We start from the raw sequence: 21947 nt of genomic DNA, 5'->3' as shown, positions 1-21947 counted from the left end.
ACCCGCCACTCCATCCTCATACCGTCCGCCCCTCCCCAACCCCCAGTTCTGGTCCTCCCTGCTCAGCTATGCACAAGGAGCCCTGATGACGCGCGGCCCGATCATCGGCCAATCAGGGCTCGTTAGTGGCTGCGCCCCGCACGCCTTCCCCTAGCTTTAAGAATGAGAGAGCGCGCGCGCTGAATCTGACAGGAGAGCACTGCTCAGTGCCCAGCAAAATACAAGTCCAGCCTAAGCCGTTTTCAAGAGCAAACAAGTAGCGGCGCAGGAGTGTGAGCCTCGGCTGGGCTCTTCGTCTCCTCGAGGAACTAGTCTTCTGAGTTGGAGGGAAAGGACAAGTCTCTTGGAGAAGGGGAGGCTTAGGACTTTGTTGCCGTTTCCGGAAGATTTTGCAAAATTCTCTGCTCCAGCGCTAAGTCGTGCCCTGGTGGAGTATAGCCCGTCTGTGCCCAATTCCTCCATCCCTTTTCCCTCTCTTCCCTCAATGCTAAGCCATATCACAGTTGGCTTCGTAGAGGTGTGAAGAGAGTTAAGCTCCCATCCAGTGGGATCGGGCAGAATGCTGGCGCTGCTGGCCACAGGCGTCGTGTTCTTGGTGGTTTCTGGGGGTGGGTGGGGGATAGGAGTGCGGAGTCAGGAGAGCCAGGCGCCACCCGGGAGCCGGTTCGTGTGCACCTCACTGCCCCTGGACGCTACTAGCGCAGGATGTCCATTCCCATCAGTCCCTATTCAGGGAGGCGCGCTGACCCCCGAAGAGGAGCTCAAAGCTACCGTGTTGCAGCTGCGGGAGACCATCCTGCAGCAGAAGGAGACCATTGGAAACCAGCGGGAGACTATCCGCGAGCTGACCGGCAAGCTGACCCGCTGTGAGAGTATGGCTGGCGGTGCCGACGGCAAGTCTGGCCCCTGGAGGAAGGAATACAGCAAAACTGGGACCGGCAAAGATACCATGGGTGACCTTCCCCGAGACCCCGGCCAGGTCATTGACCAACTGAGCCGGACCATGCAGAGCCTGAAAGACAGGCTGGAAGCCCTCGAGGTACCGAGAGTTGGGAGTGGGGGCATACCCTGCGGGATGTTAGGTAGCTTGAATTGGGGATGTAGGAGAGAGAGAAGTAGGAGGGTTACAGAACTCAGCCTCGAGGAGGATTGGGAATTAGGACCCTTACCATCCACTTGAGAGACTAGTTCCCAGGTGCCAAATTCCCAGAAAATTTCTCTTAGCCTGAACTTGAGGGGAGGATGGTGGGGAGTGGAGAAAGGGTGATGTAGGAAGAGTGTGGTAGTGTTCACGGCAGCGTGGATGAGATTGGTTGTGTACGTGTTGGGTTATATATAGTGCGTTTGTATTTGCAGTTAACTTAGAATGTTCATGATTCTATTCACATCTTTACTTACCTGTCTGTGTGACAGGGAGACAGACAGTGAGAGAAGAGGGAAGGAGAGAGAAGAAAAAGGAGGAGGTGGAGTGGAGAAGGGAAGGAAAGAGATAAAAGGGAGAAGAAAAAAAGGAAAAGGTGGAAGAGAGAGGGAAAGAAGCAGGGGAGAGAAGAGAACAAGAAAGGGAGTAGAAAAATGGGGGAAAGGAACACAGATGGGCTAATAAGAGAGAGAGATGGAAAAGGAGGAGAGGGCAAAGGGGAGAAATGGGTTATGGGTGGAGAAGAGGATAACGGAGGAAAAGGAAGAAGAGCGGAGACAGGGGAGCCAGAGACAGACAGAAGGAAACAGAGACAGAGGTTCCTAAATGAAAATAGAATCGAACAAATTGTCACTTGTATAGTTTGGGGGCGGGTCGGGGAGGGGGAAACTCTCAGTTCCTGGCTGCGGATCTATAAATCTAGTCTCGCCTCCAAGCTGCCATTGTGAAGTTACATTTGGTTCTCCAAATGGTTCCTGTGAGAAAACTCTTCTGTTTTCCGTTTGTCCCATCCTTATTCTCTGATTCTAGGAGCCAATAGGCCAAATATTTCTCTTCACTGTTCTTGAAAGAAAGGGTTAAAATTCAGTTCCCCACCATTGCTGTGACAATGGGAGTATCTAGTTTGTTTCCTAGGGACCATTATTGATGAGTACTTGAATGTGAGATTCTTTTCTTGTAAACACCAAAAGAAAACATTATTGAATTTCTTTTTTTTTCTTCTTCCTGAGTTGAGGGATGTAGTATATGTTTCTGTGTTGCCTTTTAAAAAAATATGCCTTGATCTCTCCTATCTGAGCCCAGACTCTCCTTTAGGTTTGTGATACTGACATGTGGAATCATATGACATTGGCATATGGTGTATCCTTTAATAGAGCAGTAGAGGGCTGGAACAGAAGTGGTAAAAAAAAAAGAGATATTTCAGAAATATGTGAAAATGTGTGTCTGTGTTACTTCACACACTTCACACTGTACTTACTAAAATTAAATTGGAAGGTCTTATGAATGTACCTACCATGAATGGGCTGCCAAGTCTGGGATTGTTAAGTGAAATCCAAGCAGAAAGAAAATGATCTCATTAATTTCAAAGGAAATGAATGCTAAAATGTTGTGAAATCTAACAAGTAATTTTAAGGTGTGATTCTTTTTGCTAAAGAGGGGGAGAAGTTATATCCCTTCTTCTTGAAGAAATTATTCCTTAATTTTCAAAGTAATTTTGAATTTTTATGGAGAAAAAAGGTATTAGTCTCTAATTTGACCTTATTTGTCTAGGAATTGAAGTTTTCTGCATTTCAGAATAAATTGAAAATTATTGACAAAATTTCTCTATCATATAATATCATATCATATATCAAACATATAAGGTTTGAATGATAAACAGTAATGACCATGAAATCACTTCAGAGTTTTCTGATATAATGTCTAAATATTAAAATAACTATAGATATTTGACACATCACTTAATGATGAGGTCTAAACTAGATGAAAGAATTGAATAGAAATAAGGATTCAGATTCATTAATAACATTTAAAATATTAATTTCTAGAATTTAAATAATTTAAAATCATAATAATGTTCCCTTGATACCTGTTCACCTCCTTTTATATAGCATTAAAGATTGAGGTCTGTTATAATTTCTCTATTAATTTTGAGAGAATTTTGATTTGCATTTTAAAAAGTCAAAGTTGTTTCTTTTGTGGGGAGAAGAGGAAGGGATAAATATGACCCCCCAAAGTTGTAATTTTCATAAGTTTCAATAGTTGGTTAGAAGTTTACATATTTAGTGAGGGAAAAAAAAACTTTTGCAAGAGATAAAGAGGTTCATGAATTTCAAATATTGTAGCAAAAAATAATCCCTAGTTTAGTGAAAGTCATTTTCAACAGAGCACACAAGTAAACCATTTCCTTCCCACTGTTGGTATAATTTAATGCTTATGTTTTGGAAACTCTTCTCCCTAGTGGCTGTGCCATTGGATTTAAATTTCACAGTTTTTCTTGTCAACTGGCATAAATACCTCTTCCTCTCTCTCTCTCTCTCTCTCTCTCTCTCTCTCTCTCTCTCTCTCTCTCTCTCTCTCAAAGCACCAACTACGTGTCAATGTGTCATATGCAGTTCTGCCTAATGACTTTCGAGAGATGCTTCAGAGGAGACTTGGGGAGCTGGAACGCCAGCTTTTAAGCAAAGTGGCTGAACTTGAGGATGAAAAATCTTTGCTTCATAATGAGACTTCAGCTCATCGACAGAAGACAGAGACAGCACTGAATGCACTCCTGGAAAGAGTTTCTGAGTTAGAAAGAGGTAACTTTTCTTTTTCTTTTTTAGTTTCTAAATGACCATTAAGTTCATAGGTTTATAGTATTTAGAGCTTGGATACTATCATTTAGTTTAGGCCTCTCATCCAACTTCATTTTGCAGTTGGGAAAACTGAGGCCTATAGAGAAGTGATTTGTTCAATATAATTTTGTCCAAACTACTATTCTTCTTGTTTCTGTCTTGTCTAACTCATCATTACCCCATTTTGGGGTTTCTTGGCAAAGATACTGGAAGTTTTTTTGCCTTTTTCTTCTTCTGCAGCTCTTTTTTTTTTTTGGATGAGAAAAATAAGTCACATAGGGTTGTGACTTGCCCAGGTTCATACAGCTAGTATCTGAGTCCAGATTTCAACTCAGGAAGATGAATCTTCCTGACTGCTGGCCCAGCACTGTATCCAACGCACCACCTAGCTGTCCAGAAATTGCTATTTTAGGAAATTGCATAAAGAGGGCAGACAGGGAAGGTTCGAAGTCCTTGAAGGCCATTTAATCATAGTCATTTTTGTAATTTTTATACCACCTAGTCCAGGCATTCAGTAAGTATTTTTTGAATTCATGAATGTGCTAGCTACTATCTTTTTCACCATCATAAGTGACTAATTTGGCCAGAATGCTGAGAACCATTAAATCTCTGCTAGAGATGATATAGCTGGGGTTATAGTTCACATTGCCTCCCTCCCCCACTCCAGTTAGAGCACTGAGTCTGTAATCAAGATTTGAGTTAAAATCTGACCTCAAATACTTACTAGCTATGTGAACCTGGGCAAGTCATTTAAAGTCTGTTCAACTCAGTTTCCTCATCTGTAAAATGGGGATAATAATTGCACCTATCTTCCAGGTGTATTATGAGGATCAGATAGTGTAAAATGCTTAGTAAAGTACCTGGGACATATTTGGTACTTAATAAATGCTTGTGTCCTCTCATTCAGAACTTGATTTGTTTCTGACTGACACAAAATACCAAGGACATTTTCTTTTTCTTCCATCATTAGGACAATTTGACTTTTAAAAATCCATTATAGCTGCATAGGAATCAAATATAAACATTTAGTTTGACCTATAGGAGCCTTGGGTAGCTACATTGTTACTGTCTTTAGGTCAATCCAAAGATTCAGATTCATAGATACATTAGAGATGATTTAGTATAATTCTCCCCCCCCCCCACTTTTTTATTGAATAGAGGAGGAAATTTATGCTTACCAGGATTAAAATTACTTAGCAAAGGTCACCTAAGTGAGTTAGTGGGAGGGCTGGATCTAGGTCCCATTTCCCCTGAATTAATGCTCTTTCCATCCATCCATCCATCCATCCATCCATCCATCCATCCATCCACCCATTCATCCATCCATACATACATGCATACATACACATCCACCCATCTGTCCATTCATCTATCCTTTCTGTTAGTAAACTTTAAATTTCTGTTCTTTGAAGAATACTGTGCTAGGTACCAGAATGCTTCTTTTGTTATTTATACTTATATTCTATTTAAGTTTCTTGTTATTGATGATCTCAAATAATCTTGATGAGTGACTAGTATTTAGGCAAATGACAATGAGATATAATGATGGGAAAATATTAAGGAATTATAATAAACTTCCTTTGAAAAGGGATAGGAATAAATGAAACCTGTGGATAATCCTTAAGCCTCATATTAGTCAATGCCTTTAAACTTTTCCTCACCTGGACCTAACAGCAAATAGTATACTCCTTTTTTTTTTCTTTTGGCATACAGATTGATATGTTAATTAATAACATGATAGAAGAAGGGGCATAAAAAGAATGCCTGGACAATTCATAAGATTATTCTTTAAACAGTTGAGTTGACTTTGGAATGCAGGACAAGTTTCATGAATACTAATGATTTCAATATATTAATTTCTTCTGCATTTTCATCATAGACTTAGAAGAAATGTTAGAAACCATCTGGTCTAATGATATCAAACTCAAATAGAAAACATGGCTGGTAAACCATACATGGGCAGCTGGGTTTCTTAGTAGATAGAATACTGGGCTTGGAATTAGGAAGAGTTATTTACCTTGAGGAGTTCAAATCTGGCCTGAGACATTTACTAACTGTATGACCCTGGGTAAATCACTTAATTGCCTCAGTTTCCTCATCTATGAAATGAGCTGGAGAAGGAAATGACAAACCACTCCAGTAATCTTGCCAAGAAATCCCCAAATGTGATTGAACAATAACAACAGATAAGAGATGGCACATTAGGTAGGGGAAGAAGGAAGGATAGACTCAGAAAAGAAGGTGATATTAAAAAAACACAAGATCTCAATAACATTTTTGGAAATAAAATAAGAATAATACATAGAAAAGAAAGGAAGTTCAAAGGGAGATGACTGTAGTATAAAAACAACAATAACTCATAGTCATAAAAGAAGATAAAGAATGTATCCATGAGCCATATGGTGAAGAGGAGAATAGTCTGTTGGGAAATGCCTGGTGGGTAAAAGCAACCATCCCTGAGGAACTTCAGGCAAGTGCTCTGTCATATCCTCTGTTTTGGTGGAAATTACTAGCATAACTGAGGCCAGAGTTTTGCTTTTTGGCCTGACATACCCCTTATACTTGCCCTTCTTTTTTCTATTTTAGCACTTTGCTTGTAAAACTGCATAGATAGAAACTATGTCTCCTCTCCCCCAATAACACCCCCCCCAAATAACAACAACCCATGGTAAGAGATCCCAAAGCAATCAAACACTAAGTTCCCAGAGAGTCTAATCAAACTAATTTCTCTTCACTGGAAATCCTGCTCCATCTGTGACAACATTTAGGGCAAACTGGGCACAGGAGCTGCTGCAGAGAGAGCCTGGAACCACAAATGAGACTAAATCATTTCTTTTTGCTCCCCTTACCTTCTCCCTGCTGGCCACCTGCAGCTTCTAATGTATCTGGCTGACCTTTTAATTTCTTAATTGGCCTTCAGTTGGTTTCTTTTGGTGGGTTCACATGATTATTACAGTTACATAAAAGTCAGTGGCTATCAAGATATATCATTCATGGCACCCCTTCCCTAGCTGCTCCTAGCTCTAATTAAGCCTGTTGTCACTAAATTACTGATATTTCAGATGGTGAAGCTTATTAAATTAGCAAGTCTACCCACCCGGTAGGGCAGGAGGAGTAATTTCTTTTTATTAGATGGCAATATCTTCATTAAGAAATAGCCATTTGCCACTAAAAAGCAATATAATGGCTATATGGAATCAGAGAATCTTGGTTCTGTGGGGGTCCCTTCCCTCTTAAAAAATCATAGGGGGTCAGAGATGTCTTTGACATAGGCAACTGCCAGGTGAGGAAATTCCTTCTGCCAGGGCAAGTCAGTACCCTCTCTGCAACTTAGAGAGTTGCCTAGGGCACTGAAATTAAGTGACTTACTCAGGGTCACACAGCTAGTATGGATCAGAAAGGAAAATTGTATCCAGTTCTTCCTGATTCTGAGATCATTGCTGAGATTAGGTCTCTCCCTCATGTTAAAAAATTATCCATATTTATTATATTATATATTAGTAGATTATATTAGAATATAATTAGAATAGAATAAACATTATCTATTACATATATTATATATGAAATATATGATGACATAGTCTATTTCACACACACACACATATATGTATATAAAATTTGGGGCAACTAGATGGCATAATGGATAGAATACTAGGATTGCCATCAGGAGGACCTAAGTTAAAATGTGACCTCTGATACTAGCTGTGTGACTTTGGGCAAGTTACTTAACCTCTGTTTGCTTCAGTTTCCTCAACTATAAAATGGGCATAATAATATCCACTTCCCAGGTTTGTTGTGAAGATCAAGTAAGTTAATATTTATAAAGCTTTTTAGCAAAGTTCCCGGTACCTTGTAGGTGTTTAATAAGTGCTTATTTCCTTCTGCTCTTCATTTAATTAAATATTAAATTAATTAAGATTGCCTGTTCTAGTATTTTAGTCTTGTTCTGGATTTTTTTCCCCACCTATAAAATCAAGTCAACACTATCTTGTCAAGGGTTTAGCAACTCTTTGCCCCTAAAAAACCCCCAAACAACCTATTTGTGTAGGGATATACCTAGCTTTAGGAAAAAGAGATAAATCAGAGAAGGGCGATTCATTTATTTAACAAATATTGATTAAGTACTTACCATGTGCCAAACCCTGATTCTCCTATCACCAAAGACTTCTTTTAGACAAGAAGCAACTCTCCTGCTCTTGAGTGCTTGTTTACAGATCTCTCAGTCCTCAGCAGAGTTTGGCAGCAGCTCAAATAACAGGAGATGTTTCAATTTCAATTGGTTAAAAATGAAGATAATCTCTGAAAGGATAATGTAAGTGACCAAGGGAAAGAGACCATTCTCCAAAATTCAGTTTACCTGCAAATTTATATAAAGGCAGACTCACTTGTCGTAAAGAATCCTGGAACCCATCAAACAATAACCACTTATTAAATACTTCCTATGTTCCAGACAAATTGAGCAACTAAGTGATGCAATGAATGGAACACTGGGTCTGAAGTCAGCAAGATACGTCTTCCTGAGTTCAAATCTGACCATAGACACTTACTAGCTGTGTGATCCTGGGCAAGTCACCTGGACACAGCAATTCACCCTGTTTGCCTCAGTTTTCTCATTTGTCAAAAGAATGAGAGAAGGAAATGGCAGACCAGTTCAGTATCTCTACCTAAAAAAGCCCTAAAGGTGTCCTTAAGAGTCAGAAAAAATTGACTAAACAACAAGTGTGCCAGAAACAGTGGTAGGCACCAAAGATCACATATTTAGAGCTATTGTTGTCTTTTTTGTTGTTGGACCATTAAGATATAAACTATCGAATTATACTGAGTTGTGTAAGCACCCCTCACAACACTATTTAGTTAATTGTTGTTTAGGTGTATGGGTGGAGCCCCAGGGATCAGCATCTTCACCAAAGAATAGTTTATTCACTGAGCAAGATCTGCATGCCCTCTCTTCTTACTCCAAAGCCCCTGAAAGTTACACTTTTGGAACAAAATCTCATGAATTCTTAACTTTGTTAATTTGGAATTTATGGCAGGGTATGATCTGTTATAGTTTGATTTAAAAAAAGAATATGGCAAATAGTTTAAAACAAAACTATAGTTTTAACCAACTTAAGAAAACAAATTTTGAAATATTTCATTGGTATCTTTTGTTTCCAAAAATTTTGCCTTCCTCTAGCAGGTGAACCATCTGGTGTGATAAAAGAATAATCAGAAAGAAGGAAAAAAATCAATTTAACCAAACTAATTCACACGTCTAAGTCTTGTGGTATGAGTAGCATTATACTCCTAGAGTCCATCACTTAAAAAAACACACACAAAAAAACCTTACTTTCTGATTTAGTATTAATTCCAAGACAGGAACAGTAAGGGCTAGGCAATTAGGGTTAAGTGACTTGTCCAGGTTCACACAGCTAGAAAGTATTTGAGGCCAAATTTGAACCCAGATCCTTATGACTCCTATCCACTGTGCTACTTGGCTGCTCCTTAGTCCATGGCTCCTACAAAGGAGTGAGGGAGGTGCTATAGTACCCAGCTATAAAACATATTTTTTCTCTAAGGCTAAGCTTGGTTGTGATGGTTACATAGAATTCTGTTGAAAACAACCAATTTTCAAGCAACTAGGTTGTATAGTAGAAAGAATGCAGGTCCTGGAGTCAGGAAGACCTGAGTTCAAATCTTGCCTAAGACACTTAGTAGCTTTGTGGCAATGGACAAGTGACTTAACGTTTCTTTGCCTTAACTTTCCTCCTATATAAAATGGAGATAAAAGCATCTACCTCCCAGGGCTATTGTGAAGGTTCAATGAGATGATAATTTTTAAGTCAAACATGGTGCCTGACACATAGTAAGTGATATATTAATAGTAACTAATATTACTATTTAAGAAACACTAGTTTGTATAAGTCTTAGAGAATCAAGGATTATTTTAAAGTTGAAGAGAATTTAAAGATCATCTCCTGTAGTTCTTTCATTTTATAGATGAATAAACTGAGTCCCAGAGAAGAGTCTTATGCCTTGCCCAACCAAGATCACACACAGCTAATTAATAGCAGAGTAGAGTCTAAAACCTAGGAAGTATTTCATGACTGTTATTGTGGTCATTCAATCATTTCAGTCATGTCTGACACCCCATTTTCTTGGCAAAGATACTAGAGTGGTTTGCAATTTCCTTCTCTACCTCATTTTTATAGATGAGGAAATTGAGGCCAACAGGGTTAAGTGAGGTGCCTGGGGTCACATAGCTAGCAAGTGTCCGAGGCTGGATTTGAACTTGTGAAGATGAACCTTCCTGCTTTCAGACCTGGCACGCTATAAACTGCCCCAACTATACTCCAATGATAAACCTTCATACTTGTATGGTGTAAGTTTCCTTATCCATTATTCCCTTTGATTTTCTAGAAAACCCACCTTAGATATTAATATTTCTATTTTTATAGATGGGGAAATTGAATCAATGATCAATGAAATTAACTTGGGAGGAGATTCTGTGGAAATCATTCTCACCTGAACAATAAAGTAGATTTTCATTGCCTTTTAACTGGCAAGCCTTTCTTGATATAGGGTGGTTCTTCTACATCCTTGAAAGTGATGTCACTTTTCTTTATAAATATTTAAAGATGTAGATTCTGCCACTTCCTCCTCCCCTCCCCCTAATTCAGACTGGCCTTCTCCCTTATTTAGTCCAAAGTACAGCAAAATCTTATAGCCTAGGGAGCTTTTCACTAAACTACAAACATAGTGCCTTACATTCCTGTAGTGCTTTGTAAGGTTTTGGCTAACCAGAACTCTCAGTTATCTAGATTCCCATAATTTCCCTATCTTTACCACTTCTCTTAGAGAGCAAAAGAGTTAAGTTCCTTGATTTAGTTTATTTATTTCTTTATTTTGGAATAAATTTTATTGATTTTTTTAGGAAGGGGGCTAGGCTAAATAGCTTTATTTCCTTCAACTAATCCTATAAATAGTTCTTGTAATGTGGCTTCCAGTTCTCATAGCATCCTGGTCATTCCCTGGTTACACTGTGGTTTTGAATAAATCTTTTAAAAGGTGGCACTCAGAACTGAGAGTGATTTTCCTGATGTGGTCTGATGAGTAAAGAGAAAAATGATTCACTCATCTCACTCTTTCCAGACATTCAACTTCTATTAATTCAGCTCAAATCTTAAAAATCAATGTGATTGAGGGGAAAAAAAGTCAACTATGGAAACTAAGCTGTGGACTAAAAAGGTATCTTCCTTTTTCTTCAACTCTAGGTAACAGTGCGTTTAAGTCACCTGATGCATTTAAGGTATCTCTTCCTCTTCGCACGAATTACTTATATGGAAAGATTAAGAAGACCCTTCCTGAACTATATGCCTTCACTATATGCTTGTGGCTGAGATCCAGTGCTTCCCCAGGCATTGGGACTCCATTTTCCTATGCGGTATCTGGCCAGGCCAATGAGATTGTACTAATTGAATGGGGCAATAATCCAATTGAATTGCTAATTAATGACAAGGTAAGACCTACTTGTGATTAATTTTTATGTGCTCTGCTAGTAAGAAGTACATCCTGGGATGGTTAAAAAAAAAGATGTTTAAAATAAAATTTAAAAAGCATGAAAAACTTGTAAACAGTCATGAAGAGGAGGAATGGAAAAACCAAGCTGGGTGACCAATTTTACAACCATACTAAGTTATCCAGACTAAACATGTTTATCCTGCTCTCCCTCCCTTATGTTCAGAGGCCCTAGGTTCAAATCCCACTTTTGATGGTTGCTGTGTGAGGAGCAACTAGGTGCCACAGTGGATAGAGCACTTCAGATCCAGTATGAGATACTGCTTAACTGTGTGCCCTTGGGCAAGTCCCTTAATTGCCAAAAAAATGTATATATATATATATATATATATAAAATAATCTGCCCCAAACAACCCCACAGCTGATGCTTGCTGCCTTAAACAAGCCAATTAAACTTATAAAAATCCCTTGGTCTCATTTTCTTCATCTGAACAATGAGGAGGTTGGACAAGCTGGCTTGTGAGATCCTTTTTCAGTCTTAGATCCTAGGTAGTAATTACAATTCTGTTTCCTGTTTTTAAAGAAGAGGCTACTGAGTGGTTATGGACAAAGCTGTTTTCATCCAGCAATGGAAATGGGTTTGCTCCAAGCTCTTTCCCCTCTGCTTCACCTTTATTTCCATCCCCTCCATCCCAGCACTCTAACTAAATTTAGTTAAGGTTACAGTCTGAAGCCACCAAATAGAGCAAAACTAACTGGCCTACATGGGGATGAAATCCCCTGTGCAGGTTCTTACCCAACTGAGCTAATCAGCCATAATGGTGGTAGCATGCATCAGGCTAGCAGTCTTCTCTGCTCACAAACTCTTGCTTGCCCTAGATTAGAAAAAAGAAGCTCATTCTACACTTATCTGTTTGGGTATACGTATGGGTGTATGCAGAAAAATAGCATTATGTCGAGTCATTACAGGAATGAAGCTGATATTACATGTAATGACATTATATGACAGACACCGAGATCTGTCTTCTTGGTCAACAAGCATTTATTGTTAACTTTACGCCAGGCACTGTGTTAAGTGCTGACCATAGGAAGAGCAGCAAAAAATAGTCCCTGCCCTCATGGAGTAAGGGAAGCAGCAGGTAAATAACTAGTTATCTAGAAGACAAATGCTGTGTAAGTGGAAGATGATCTCCAAGGGGTAGGAAGAAGATAGTGATGGTGGTGGAGATCTGGGAAAAGATTCTGCAGAAGATGAGATTTGAGCTGAACTGGGGAAGCTGGGGGAAAAGAAGATCCCAAAGGTGATTGGAGGTCTTTGACTCAGGAAAAATGCACCCATCAGGACCAGTGAACTCCTGAGAATTCTTAAGGATCTTTGGAAGTGAAATAATTTTACGTCTGATCATTGTCTTACCTGAATAATTTTGTGTGTATATATAGACATATATTTCCTTATGTCTGAGATGTCATGGAATCTTCCCACTGTGTTCAGTATTTCACAGGGCACCTTCTGCAGCAAGCTATTAATTGTTTTAAAATAACATCATTTGGTGCATTCAAATTCACAGTAGGACACAGGACCTTGTTTTCTTTTCAGTTTAGTCCTCTTGTAAACACCTAATCCCTGGGAGGATCGCACAGGAGGGTTGCTAGGAGACATACAGTAGCATTCAGATGCTTCATGGTCATGCCTGCTTGTTAAGAATACTTACAAAGATCCCTTGCTAATGTGTTTTCTGGGCTGGAATTTACTTCCTTCTGTTAATTACAGTTTAAAATCTCTACTCCCTCCCCTTAATTTAAAGGCCTTTTAGTCCATTACACCAATCATTTGTGCAGAAGGGCTTTCAATATTTATTGTGTGCACACCCAGTGAGCTGTCTTTCCACTTGGAGTCGAAGAAATAGTGCCAGGGTATAGAACTCATAGTCAGATGAGGGATTCAGGCCAATATTGGTTAAAAAAAAGTTTTGAACATTGAATAAAGGGGATTTGCAGAAAGAAACCTGCCAATAGTTCTTAAAAATGAGTTTTACTGGAAAGAAGGGCATATTTAGAACAGCTTGTTCGGTGACTCTCCTCAGCTAGGTAAAGTGGTCTTCTCTGGGCAGGCTTGCTGATGTTGGAGAGAATACATTCTGGCCATTCTAACCATCGCTGCCATCACTCTTGAAAGACAGAAAAGGGAGGCATGGCTAGTTTGGGGTTAGACATTAAGGTATCTAAAGGAAATCCTCAACACTACCTACAAAATATCGTCTACTTTTACATTCTTAATATTTTTCAAAGTTCATGTTTTCCCCTCAGATTAATCTTCTGTAAAGAAGTTAGGGCAGATATTATTATTTCCATTTTCCAGAGAAGTCAACAAAACCCAGATAGGTCCAATGGTTTGGCCAAGCTGATGCAGCTGGTTACTGGCAGTCAGTGTTAGAATCCCAAACTCTTGGCTCCTGACCAGAATTTGACTATCAGACCACATATTTTCTTATTTGTCCTTCCTCATCTCCCTCAACCTGTTCTGAATCGAAGCTGTGTGTAGATTCAGGACACCCAGACATTAGCTCAGACAAGGCTTGACTGATGTCCTTTAAATCTCATTCTCTTCCATTGTTTTAATACAGGTGGCTCAGCTCCCTCTGTTCGTTAGTGATGGAAAGTGGCATCATATCTGTGTCACCTGGACAACAAGGGACGGAATGTGGGAGGCCTTTCAGGATGGAGAGAAACTTGGCACTGGGGAAAATCTTGCACCCTGGCACCCAATTAAACCTGGGGGAGTTCTGATTCTTGGGCAAGAACAGGTGAGTATAGAGAGAAGCATTTTTCCTGAGGCAAAAATGTTGAACATGGGAAATTAGCAATTCAGTCACAGTTATTATTATTTCAGGCTCTCAGTAACATTTCAAGGGTTGTATTGAGGATGGCTTGTCATTTCTTCTGTTTTAATCTTCAGGGAACCTGAGTATAATTGGCATTTAGCATGCTATAATCTCATTAAACACTCAGTACATTAAAATATACAGAGTGTAAATACCTAAATTAATAGCAAAATAAACTCTTGATGTTAATGATATTTCTTCCTAATATACAAGACATTTGGCACATTTTCAATGGTATGACACTATAAAACACCTTGACAGAAGGAGAATAATTGAATTAGCGAAATTTAAGCACATCTAAAAATAAGTGGGACCTTTTGGCCAAGTCTAGTTTGGCACTTGGGTCAAATTTCTTCTTTTGATGTCTTGTTAATTGAAACATTTTTGCTTCCACGCAACACAATAAAATCTAGTGCAATTTCTCTAGTTCTGTTGCCTAGCAGTAGTGGAAAATTATACTTTAAAAAAGGACACAGGTATGCTTTATATCCATTCTTGTTTTTTTAATTAAGATTTTTTCAATAAACAAGAATTTATTTTCTCTCCCTCTCAAATGTTTCCCTCACTGGAAAAAGGAAAAGAACAACAAAACCCTTGTTTGCAAATATGCATAGTTTAGCAAAACAAATCCCCACACTATCCATGTCCAAAAATATATGTGGCATTTATTTTTGAGTGAAATCTATTACCTTTCCATCAGAAGGAGGTAGCATGCTTCATTACTGGTCCTGTGGGATTGTAGTTGGTCATTGTATTGATCAGAGAACTTGTCTTTCAAAGTTGTTTCTCTTTCCAATGCTGTCAATCATTAAAGGAACTTTCTGCAGCATTTACTTAACACATTTGGGGTTTGGGAGCTTCACAGAGATGCTTTTCATTTCATAAAACTAATACCCACAATGGCCTCCTAACATTTTTTCCAGCCTTTAGACTTGTCACATTCCCCATTTCACTCTGAATCCATACTGCACCTACTTTTAGAAAACCTCATAGAATACCATTTTTATTGTGTCTCTTACTTAGGACTTTCTAATAGCTTCTTGCCTACACAAGCAAGTTCAAGCAACTTAGGTTGACGTTGAAGATAGTCCATTAATTTCTCTTACTCTTCAAATCCAACTTTAGCTCCTACTGCTTTCATATATGTGTATATATATGTATATGTATATATACATATATGTATATATGTGTATATATATATATATATATATATATATATAAACACTTGGCTTTTACCAGACCTGTCTTCTTATTGCTCCCTAAACATACCATGTCCATTAGACTCTGCAAAGTCTGTCCACTCTTCTCCTTTGTGTATTCTAATTTTACTTCTTCAAGGTGGTAGTCAACATCCATATACTTCAGGAGGCTGACTGCTCTGCTTCCCAGTGATCTTTCCCTTTTCTGAATGTCTCTAGCACAGACTGTTTACGTCTCTCATTCTTGTCACAAAATAGTCCCTGCCCTCAAAGACCTTACAGTCTAATGGGGAAAAATGTATGTAGGGGAGTGGTGGCCAGTGATGGGCATTTTGGATCAGAAAATAATAGGGATTGTAAGTGGGGCCATGACTTATTCCATTCAGGAATATCCCATTCAGTAGAGTGGACTTGATCATGGTTCATGGTTTCAGAACTTTGGGGTTGGAGAAGGGAAGAAGAAAGGGCAGCACAAAGCCAAGTGTCATCATGTAAGATATTCAAAGAAGGGAGGTGTCCATAGGCTTGCCTTAGAAGACTTCACAAAGAAGATTAGACTTAAGTTGACCTCTGTTGACTAATTCAATGACAATTGCTCTGAAAATTATGGTGATAGCTAATTATTCTACTCAAAATGTTTGTCTTTAAAATGTTATTGATTATATATACATATCTATCTATCTATCTATCTATCTATCTATCTATCTATCTATCTATCTATCTATCTATCTAGTTATCTTTCCACATCATGACTTTCTCCATCACAACTTTCCCCTTCACTGTTCCGACATATGGCAAGTCAGTATAAGAAACTGAATGGGAATGTTTTTGGAGTTTCATGGAAGTCATAGATGATACATGAAGACCAACAGATGTCACAGCAAAACTTTAGAAACTCAGAAATGCATACTTAATGAAAATTTATAATAAAGTACTGTAAATGCTCCATAAAAGAAAAAGAAAAAAATTCAGATTTATTCTCTGGTATGAAGGGAGGGCCAAAAATAATTTACTTGGATTTTCCAGATCATGGGGGTGCTGCACCCCTAAGCCCTGCAATGTGGAAGGGATAACTCAGTGTTTACACATACACACAGATATCATTTTCCAACTGGCATACTCTACCTCCAGAATAATTGCTCGTAACAAATTATAGTTTCAAAAAACATATTGCCCACATTTGACAACATGCACCTCGTTTGCCACCTATCATCCATCTCCTCTGTCAGGAAGGTCCTCTGAAGTGAAGATAGGTAACTACATTGATCAGGATTCTGATGTCTTTCATCATGGCTCTCCTTTTTCATGTTTGATGCTATTGGGTGAATGTTCTGTTCCCTTTCTGTCACATCCATTCATGCAAATCCTCCCAATTTTCTCTGAATTCTTCAAATGTGGCATTTCTTGCTTCCTGACGACACAATAGTACATGATTATACCACAATTTGTTCACCTGCTCTCCCACTGATAATTAGCTTTCCCTTTTTAACCTTCTCAGATCAGCCAGGGAAAGGTCAGCCTTGTAGGGAGGCAGCATTGTGTATTATCTAGGATCATGGTCCACCCAATTCTGTTTCACCAATACTTGTGTAGGAGTTTGCTTTGGCTGGATAGACCCTGGCTTGATCACAGAAGTACACAATGCGGAGCTGATGAATTGTGACAAACGTCAGCAGATGTGCTTCTGAATCTGTTTGTACTTTCCTTGCCTAGTGACATTCATTTTTTTCAGGGCCATTAGCACTTACATGAGCTGCTTTTCGTGTTTGTTTTTTGGTTAAAAGCTATTTGGAAAGAGACACGAGTTAGATGACCTTGGAAGGCATTAGCTAAAGCTGAAGCAGCAACAGCTCTAATCTCACAAGCTTTACATTTTTTCCAATGAAATATGCTGCATGTAGATCTTAACATGCTGTATATTCCTAGAGTGTTTGAGCCATTGTTAGGGGCTTCTCTGGTCCCTGGGACTAGATACTGGCTTTTGACAAGAAGTCATTTTTAATGGTGTTAAGGAAAGTCATCCTGATGAGAGGGGAAAAGTGCTGCCCTGGGAATGAGGCAATAGCCTCAGTTCTCATCTTGGCTCTGTGACTTACTTGCCTGCTTGACCTTGGGCAAGTTGCTCTCTTTTCCTCTGTAGACCTCAGTTGTCTCATATATGAAATGAGAAGATTGGAATCTATGAACTTTATTAGACTGTAAACTCCACAAGGGTAAGGACCCCTGGCTTATTTAGTCTTTGTATCTCTCCCTAGTTCTTGGCACAGATCTCTGTATACAATAGGCCCTTAACAAACATCTATTAAATTGAATTCATTGAATCACTAAGACTTCTTCTAGCTCTTGAGCAAATTTCAACCTCTTCAAAAATGACAAACATTCTAAACCCCACTGTAAACACCAGTGAAGCACTGGGGCTCTTGGTTTGGTTCTATTCTCAATGTGCAGATGTTTACAGAAAAATCCCTTGTTTCTTTTCTTTCTCTGTTCACATATTACCTTTGACCATGAAACCTCTGCTGAACCCCCAGGCTCCTGTTCAGTAGGGTGCATCAATCGATATTTATCAAATACTAGTTTTAAGGTATTGTGGATGCCTTAAAGGAACTTACAATCTCTTTGGGAATACTGTGATCCTAAGAAAAAATCAGCCAGATTGGTTGGTAAACATTGTGTGAAATAAACAATCCCAGTAACTGGTGAACTGAGACTTTTTTTTCCCAACTGATTTTTAATTTGCATAGACCATACCTCAGGTAGAGCTTAAACAGGAAGATTAGAAGGGAAGCAACACTTGGATTGTGACTGGATGAATAATAATGATAGCTAATACATGCACACAAATACATGAATGTATATAGCTTTAGAGCATGGAAAGTGCTTTCCATATATTATCTCATTTGATCCTGACAACAATCCAATTTTGCAGATGAGGACAACGAGGTTGAGAAAAGTTAAAATCACTTGTCATATAGTAGGTGCAGAAATATTTGAACTTAGGTTTTCCAAGTCTATTATTCTATCCACTAAGCCACTTATGTGTCAGCAAACACCTCAGAAGTTTTTTCTTTTTTCTTTATTTTTATATATTTTTATTTTCTTTATTATCTCCTTCCTTCCTTCCTTCCTTCCTTCCTTCCTTCCTTCCTTCCTTCCTTCCTTCCTTCCTTCCTTCCTTCCTTCCTTCCTTCCTTCCTTCCTTCCTTCCTTCCTTCCTTCCTTCCTTCCTTCTTCCTTCCTTCCTTCCTTCCTTCCTTCCTTCCTTCCTTCCTTCCTTCCTTCCTTCCTTCCTTCCTTCCTTCCTTCCTTCCTCCCTTCCTTCCTCCCTTCCTTCCTTCCTCCCTTCCTTCCTTCCTTCCTGTCTTCCTCCCTCCCTCCCTCCCTCCCTCCCTTCCTTCCTTCCTTCCTTCCTTCCTTCCTTCCTTCCTTCCTTCCTTCCTTCCTTCCTTGCTGTCTTTCTCCCTTTCTCCCTCCCTCCCTCCCTCCCTCCCTCCCTCCCTCCCTTCCTTCCTCCCTTTCTCCCTCCCTTCCTTCCTCCCTTTCTCCCTCCCTTCCTCCCTCCCTTCCTTCCTTCCTCTCTCCCTTCCTCTCCCTCTCCTTCCTCTTTTTTCTGTCTCTCTCCCCAACTCTCTGTCTTCCTCTTTTTTCTTTCTTTTCCTCTGTCTTTACTTCCTTCCTTTTTTCATCTATCTGTTATCTCTTCTTCTTTGGGGAAGAAGCACAACTTTAGAAAGAACACCAGAATGGGAATCAGGAGAACTGTTTTTTTTTTTAACTTCTGCTCTGCCAAAAGCTAGCTTTCATCCTGATAATCCTCATTTCTTCACATATAAAAACAAGAGGGGTTGGAATATGGAATCTCAGAGGTCCCTTCCAGATCTCCAGTTCTTCCAATTCTCTGAAGCAGTAGGCAAAGGAATGTAGTCAGAATTCAGAGAAAAAGGGAATGATGTATTGAGGCTCTGCTACTGACACTCCTTCAGTTCAAGACAGTTCCCTAGATGTAGTTTGCACAGTAGGCAAATATTTTGTTGCTTTTTAAAAAAATACAAAAGAACATATCCTAATCATAATCCATTATTTTATTTCTAAAGGATACTGTGGGTGGAAGATTTGATGCTACTCAAGCCTTTGTTGGAGAATTAAGTCAGTTTAATATATGGGATCGGGTCTTAAAAGCTCAAGAAATCATGAATATTGCTAACTGCTCGACCAACATGCCAGGCAATATCATTCCCTGGGTCGATAACAACGTGGATGTGTTTGGAGGTGCAACCAAATGGCCTGTGGAGACATGCGAAGAGCGTTTGCTCGATTTATAGCTACAATCATTCTCTACCGAAGTGTCCCAGTTTCTCAAGACAATCTCTTTTGAGGTTTGGTGGGCACTTATTTCCCCAGATGAAATTCATTCAAACCTCTCTGAAGTGTGCTGAGTGCAAACTGAGTTCATAGTTGTTGGTATAAAACTTTCAGGTGAAAGAAATACCTCTAAGGCCATATCATAGCATCTTTCATCTATGTTACTTAATTCGTTAGCAAGAACCAAACACCTTTCTTGCCAAGATGGTGTATTATTGATCTTCTAGGGGGGGAAAGTCACATGTAAACATCTTTTGCCATAAGTGACTAAACCACCCATTTAATAACAGTATGTGGAGCCAAGAGTCATTAAGCACCTCAGAGGTTTGTAAGAGCCAATATAGATGCTAGTGAAGTCTTTCCTGCCCTCTTCTAGCCCTGATCCTTCATGTGTTGTGTGCAAATACTTTTTCTATGCCCTTTAAAAAGACTGTGTCACCCTTGGGCTGCAGCAACCATTCTCTTTCATGTCAAATGCTTTAGCATCGCAGCAAACTGTCCCTTGTATTGCAAAGGTCTGTTTTTTTCTTTCTATTTTGTGTATTCTAAGTCTGTTTTGTGAAACTACAAAGCCTGATGGAAAGAGTCAGAAGATGTATCTGCCCTGGTTAACTAGATACTGCTGGGACTGGGAGAGAAGTCCACAGATACACAATGTTTAGAATGCTGGAAATGGCTAAGTAGTATGTGTGAACCTCAGAAATGTAAAGCTTTGCTCCTGATTGCTCCTGATACTGTCATCTGCTTTTCATACAAAACACTTTCCAAGTGAGTCATCATTTGGTTTGGCTTTGAAAAGCCTTTTTCTGAGCCAGTGCCAAAGTTCAGTTTTAGCTCTTGAAATAAATCAATGTATTTCTTGCCAACAGTACAAAGGAGTAGCCATTATAGAGCCTCTTGGTATGGCTTGCTCTCTTCCCACCAAGATGGGTGTGCTTGTTTCTAATTCATGTTTATTTCTGTAACGATCTGACAGTTTCCACAAAGTATTTTTTTCCCAGTACTTTTGCAGAAACAGTTGTCATTTTGGTTGGTGATTGCAGACTGCTTAATGTACCAGACAAAGCTAATATTTTATTCTAAAGATAAAGTAATTAAATGGGAAAAATTTATAAAGCTAAATATTATATATTTTATTTTTCATAAATGTTTGAAGTGTAAATCTGTGATAATTCCATTTGTAAAATAAAGTTGACATATTCCCATTCAAACACATTATGCTATGAGAATTCTTCTTAAACCAAAATTTTAATTAAAAATGCATTAGAAGACTGCTTGTGTATTTATTTTCCACTTGGACCATACACTGACTTTGTTGTAATCTCTGGTGGCAGACTATAGAGTAGCCAGGATAACTGGTATCCTTTTGTGCTTGTAGTTTAGGTTTGGGGACCATTCTCCAAAAACACATTGAAGTAACAGATTTGGTTATGAGAGGAAAAATTCTTTCTCTGCAGAAAACACTAAGACTTTAGGGAATGAATTTACTACTGTAGCTCGTAAGCCCCCTCATTAGTGTGTTTCTTCCCTGATTATTAGTTATATCAATTTGCCAGTTAGATTTGGTTAATTTTCAGAAACATGTATTTACTCATGTGGTATAAGAACAGTTGATACAAAAACATCCCTCACAAACTGGACAGACGTGCTTTCCCACAGGTGACAGTGGTTTCACTTAAAGAAGTCATATGGCAAAGGGCTAAACTCACAGCTTCTGGTTGTTGGAACCCTTCTCTCATTCATGGCATCCTCACGAACTTCCCTTACATAAGATGCCATTTTCTGCTAAGCTCTTCCTAAAACCCTGAGCCTTCCGATTCTCAGTGTGTCAAGTTTGTTGTCAATCCTCAATGTAGACACTGCTGTCACCTGCTGATTTTCCATGGTCACTGCTGTGATGCCCAGAAAGTCTGAAATCTTCTAACCTTTTGAAGGTCCTGAAATCTTGCTGAGGCCAATGGGAAGTGGGGGAGGAGGAAGAGGCTGTATCTCATCCTCTTCTCTACCTTCCTCCATCCTGTCCTGACCAAAGTCATCTCTCAGGGATTTGGCTGAATCCGTTCTCTCTAGGCTGGCTTGCTATTGAAATCCTGGTTTGCCATTTTATTTACAACTCACAGGGCATGACTGAACTTTTTTAGCCAATCCCAACATATTCCCTGTGCATCATCAAATGGCTTTTCTCAGTTCTAAATAGATTAAGGGTTTTTCATGCCTAATTTATGCTTTTTCAAAAGAGGGGTCAGAGATG

The 21947-nt window shown here is 39.1% G+C and overlaps 1 protein-coding gene across 1 annotated transcript; it reads left to right on the top strand.

Annotated features, from left to right (window-relative positions):
* The first annotated feature begins 34 nt into the window (after positions 1–34).
* On the top strand, positions 35–20967 carry NPTX2 (neuronal pentraxin 2). Its single transcript, XM_001377873.4, has 5 exons — positions 35–1039; positions 3504–3720; positions 11010–11254; positions 13878–14057; positions 19429–20967. The coding sequence occupies exons 1-5, from the start codon at positions 560–562 to the stop codon at positions 19654–19656; spliced, it is 1350 nt and encodes a 449-aa protein (XP_001377910.1). The 5' UTR covers positions 35–559; the 3' UTR covers positions 19657–20967.
* The last annotated feature ends 980 nt before the right edge of the window (positions 20968–21947 follow it).

This window comes from Monodelphis domestica, chromosome 7 (assembly GCF_027887165.1).
Source record: "Monodelphis domestica isolate mMonDom1 chromosome 7, mMonDom1.pri, whole genome shotgun sequence".
Lineage (NCBI taxonomy): Eukaryota > Metazoa > Chordata > Mammalia > Didelphimorphia > Didelphidae > Monodelphis > Monodelphis domestica.
Note: the sequence above shows the minus strand (reverse complement) of the source record. Positions and strands in the feature narration are given on the sequence as shown.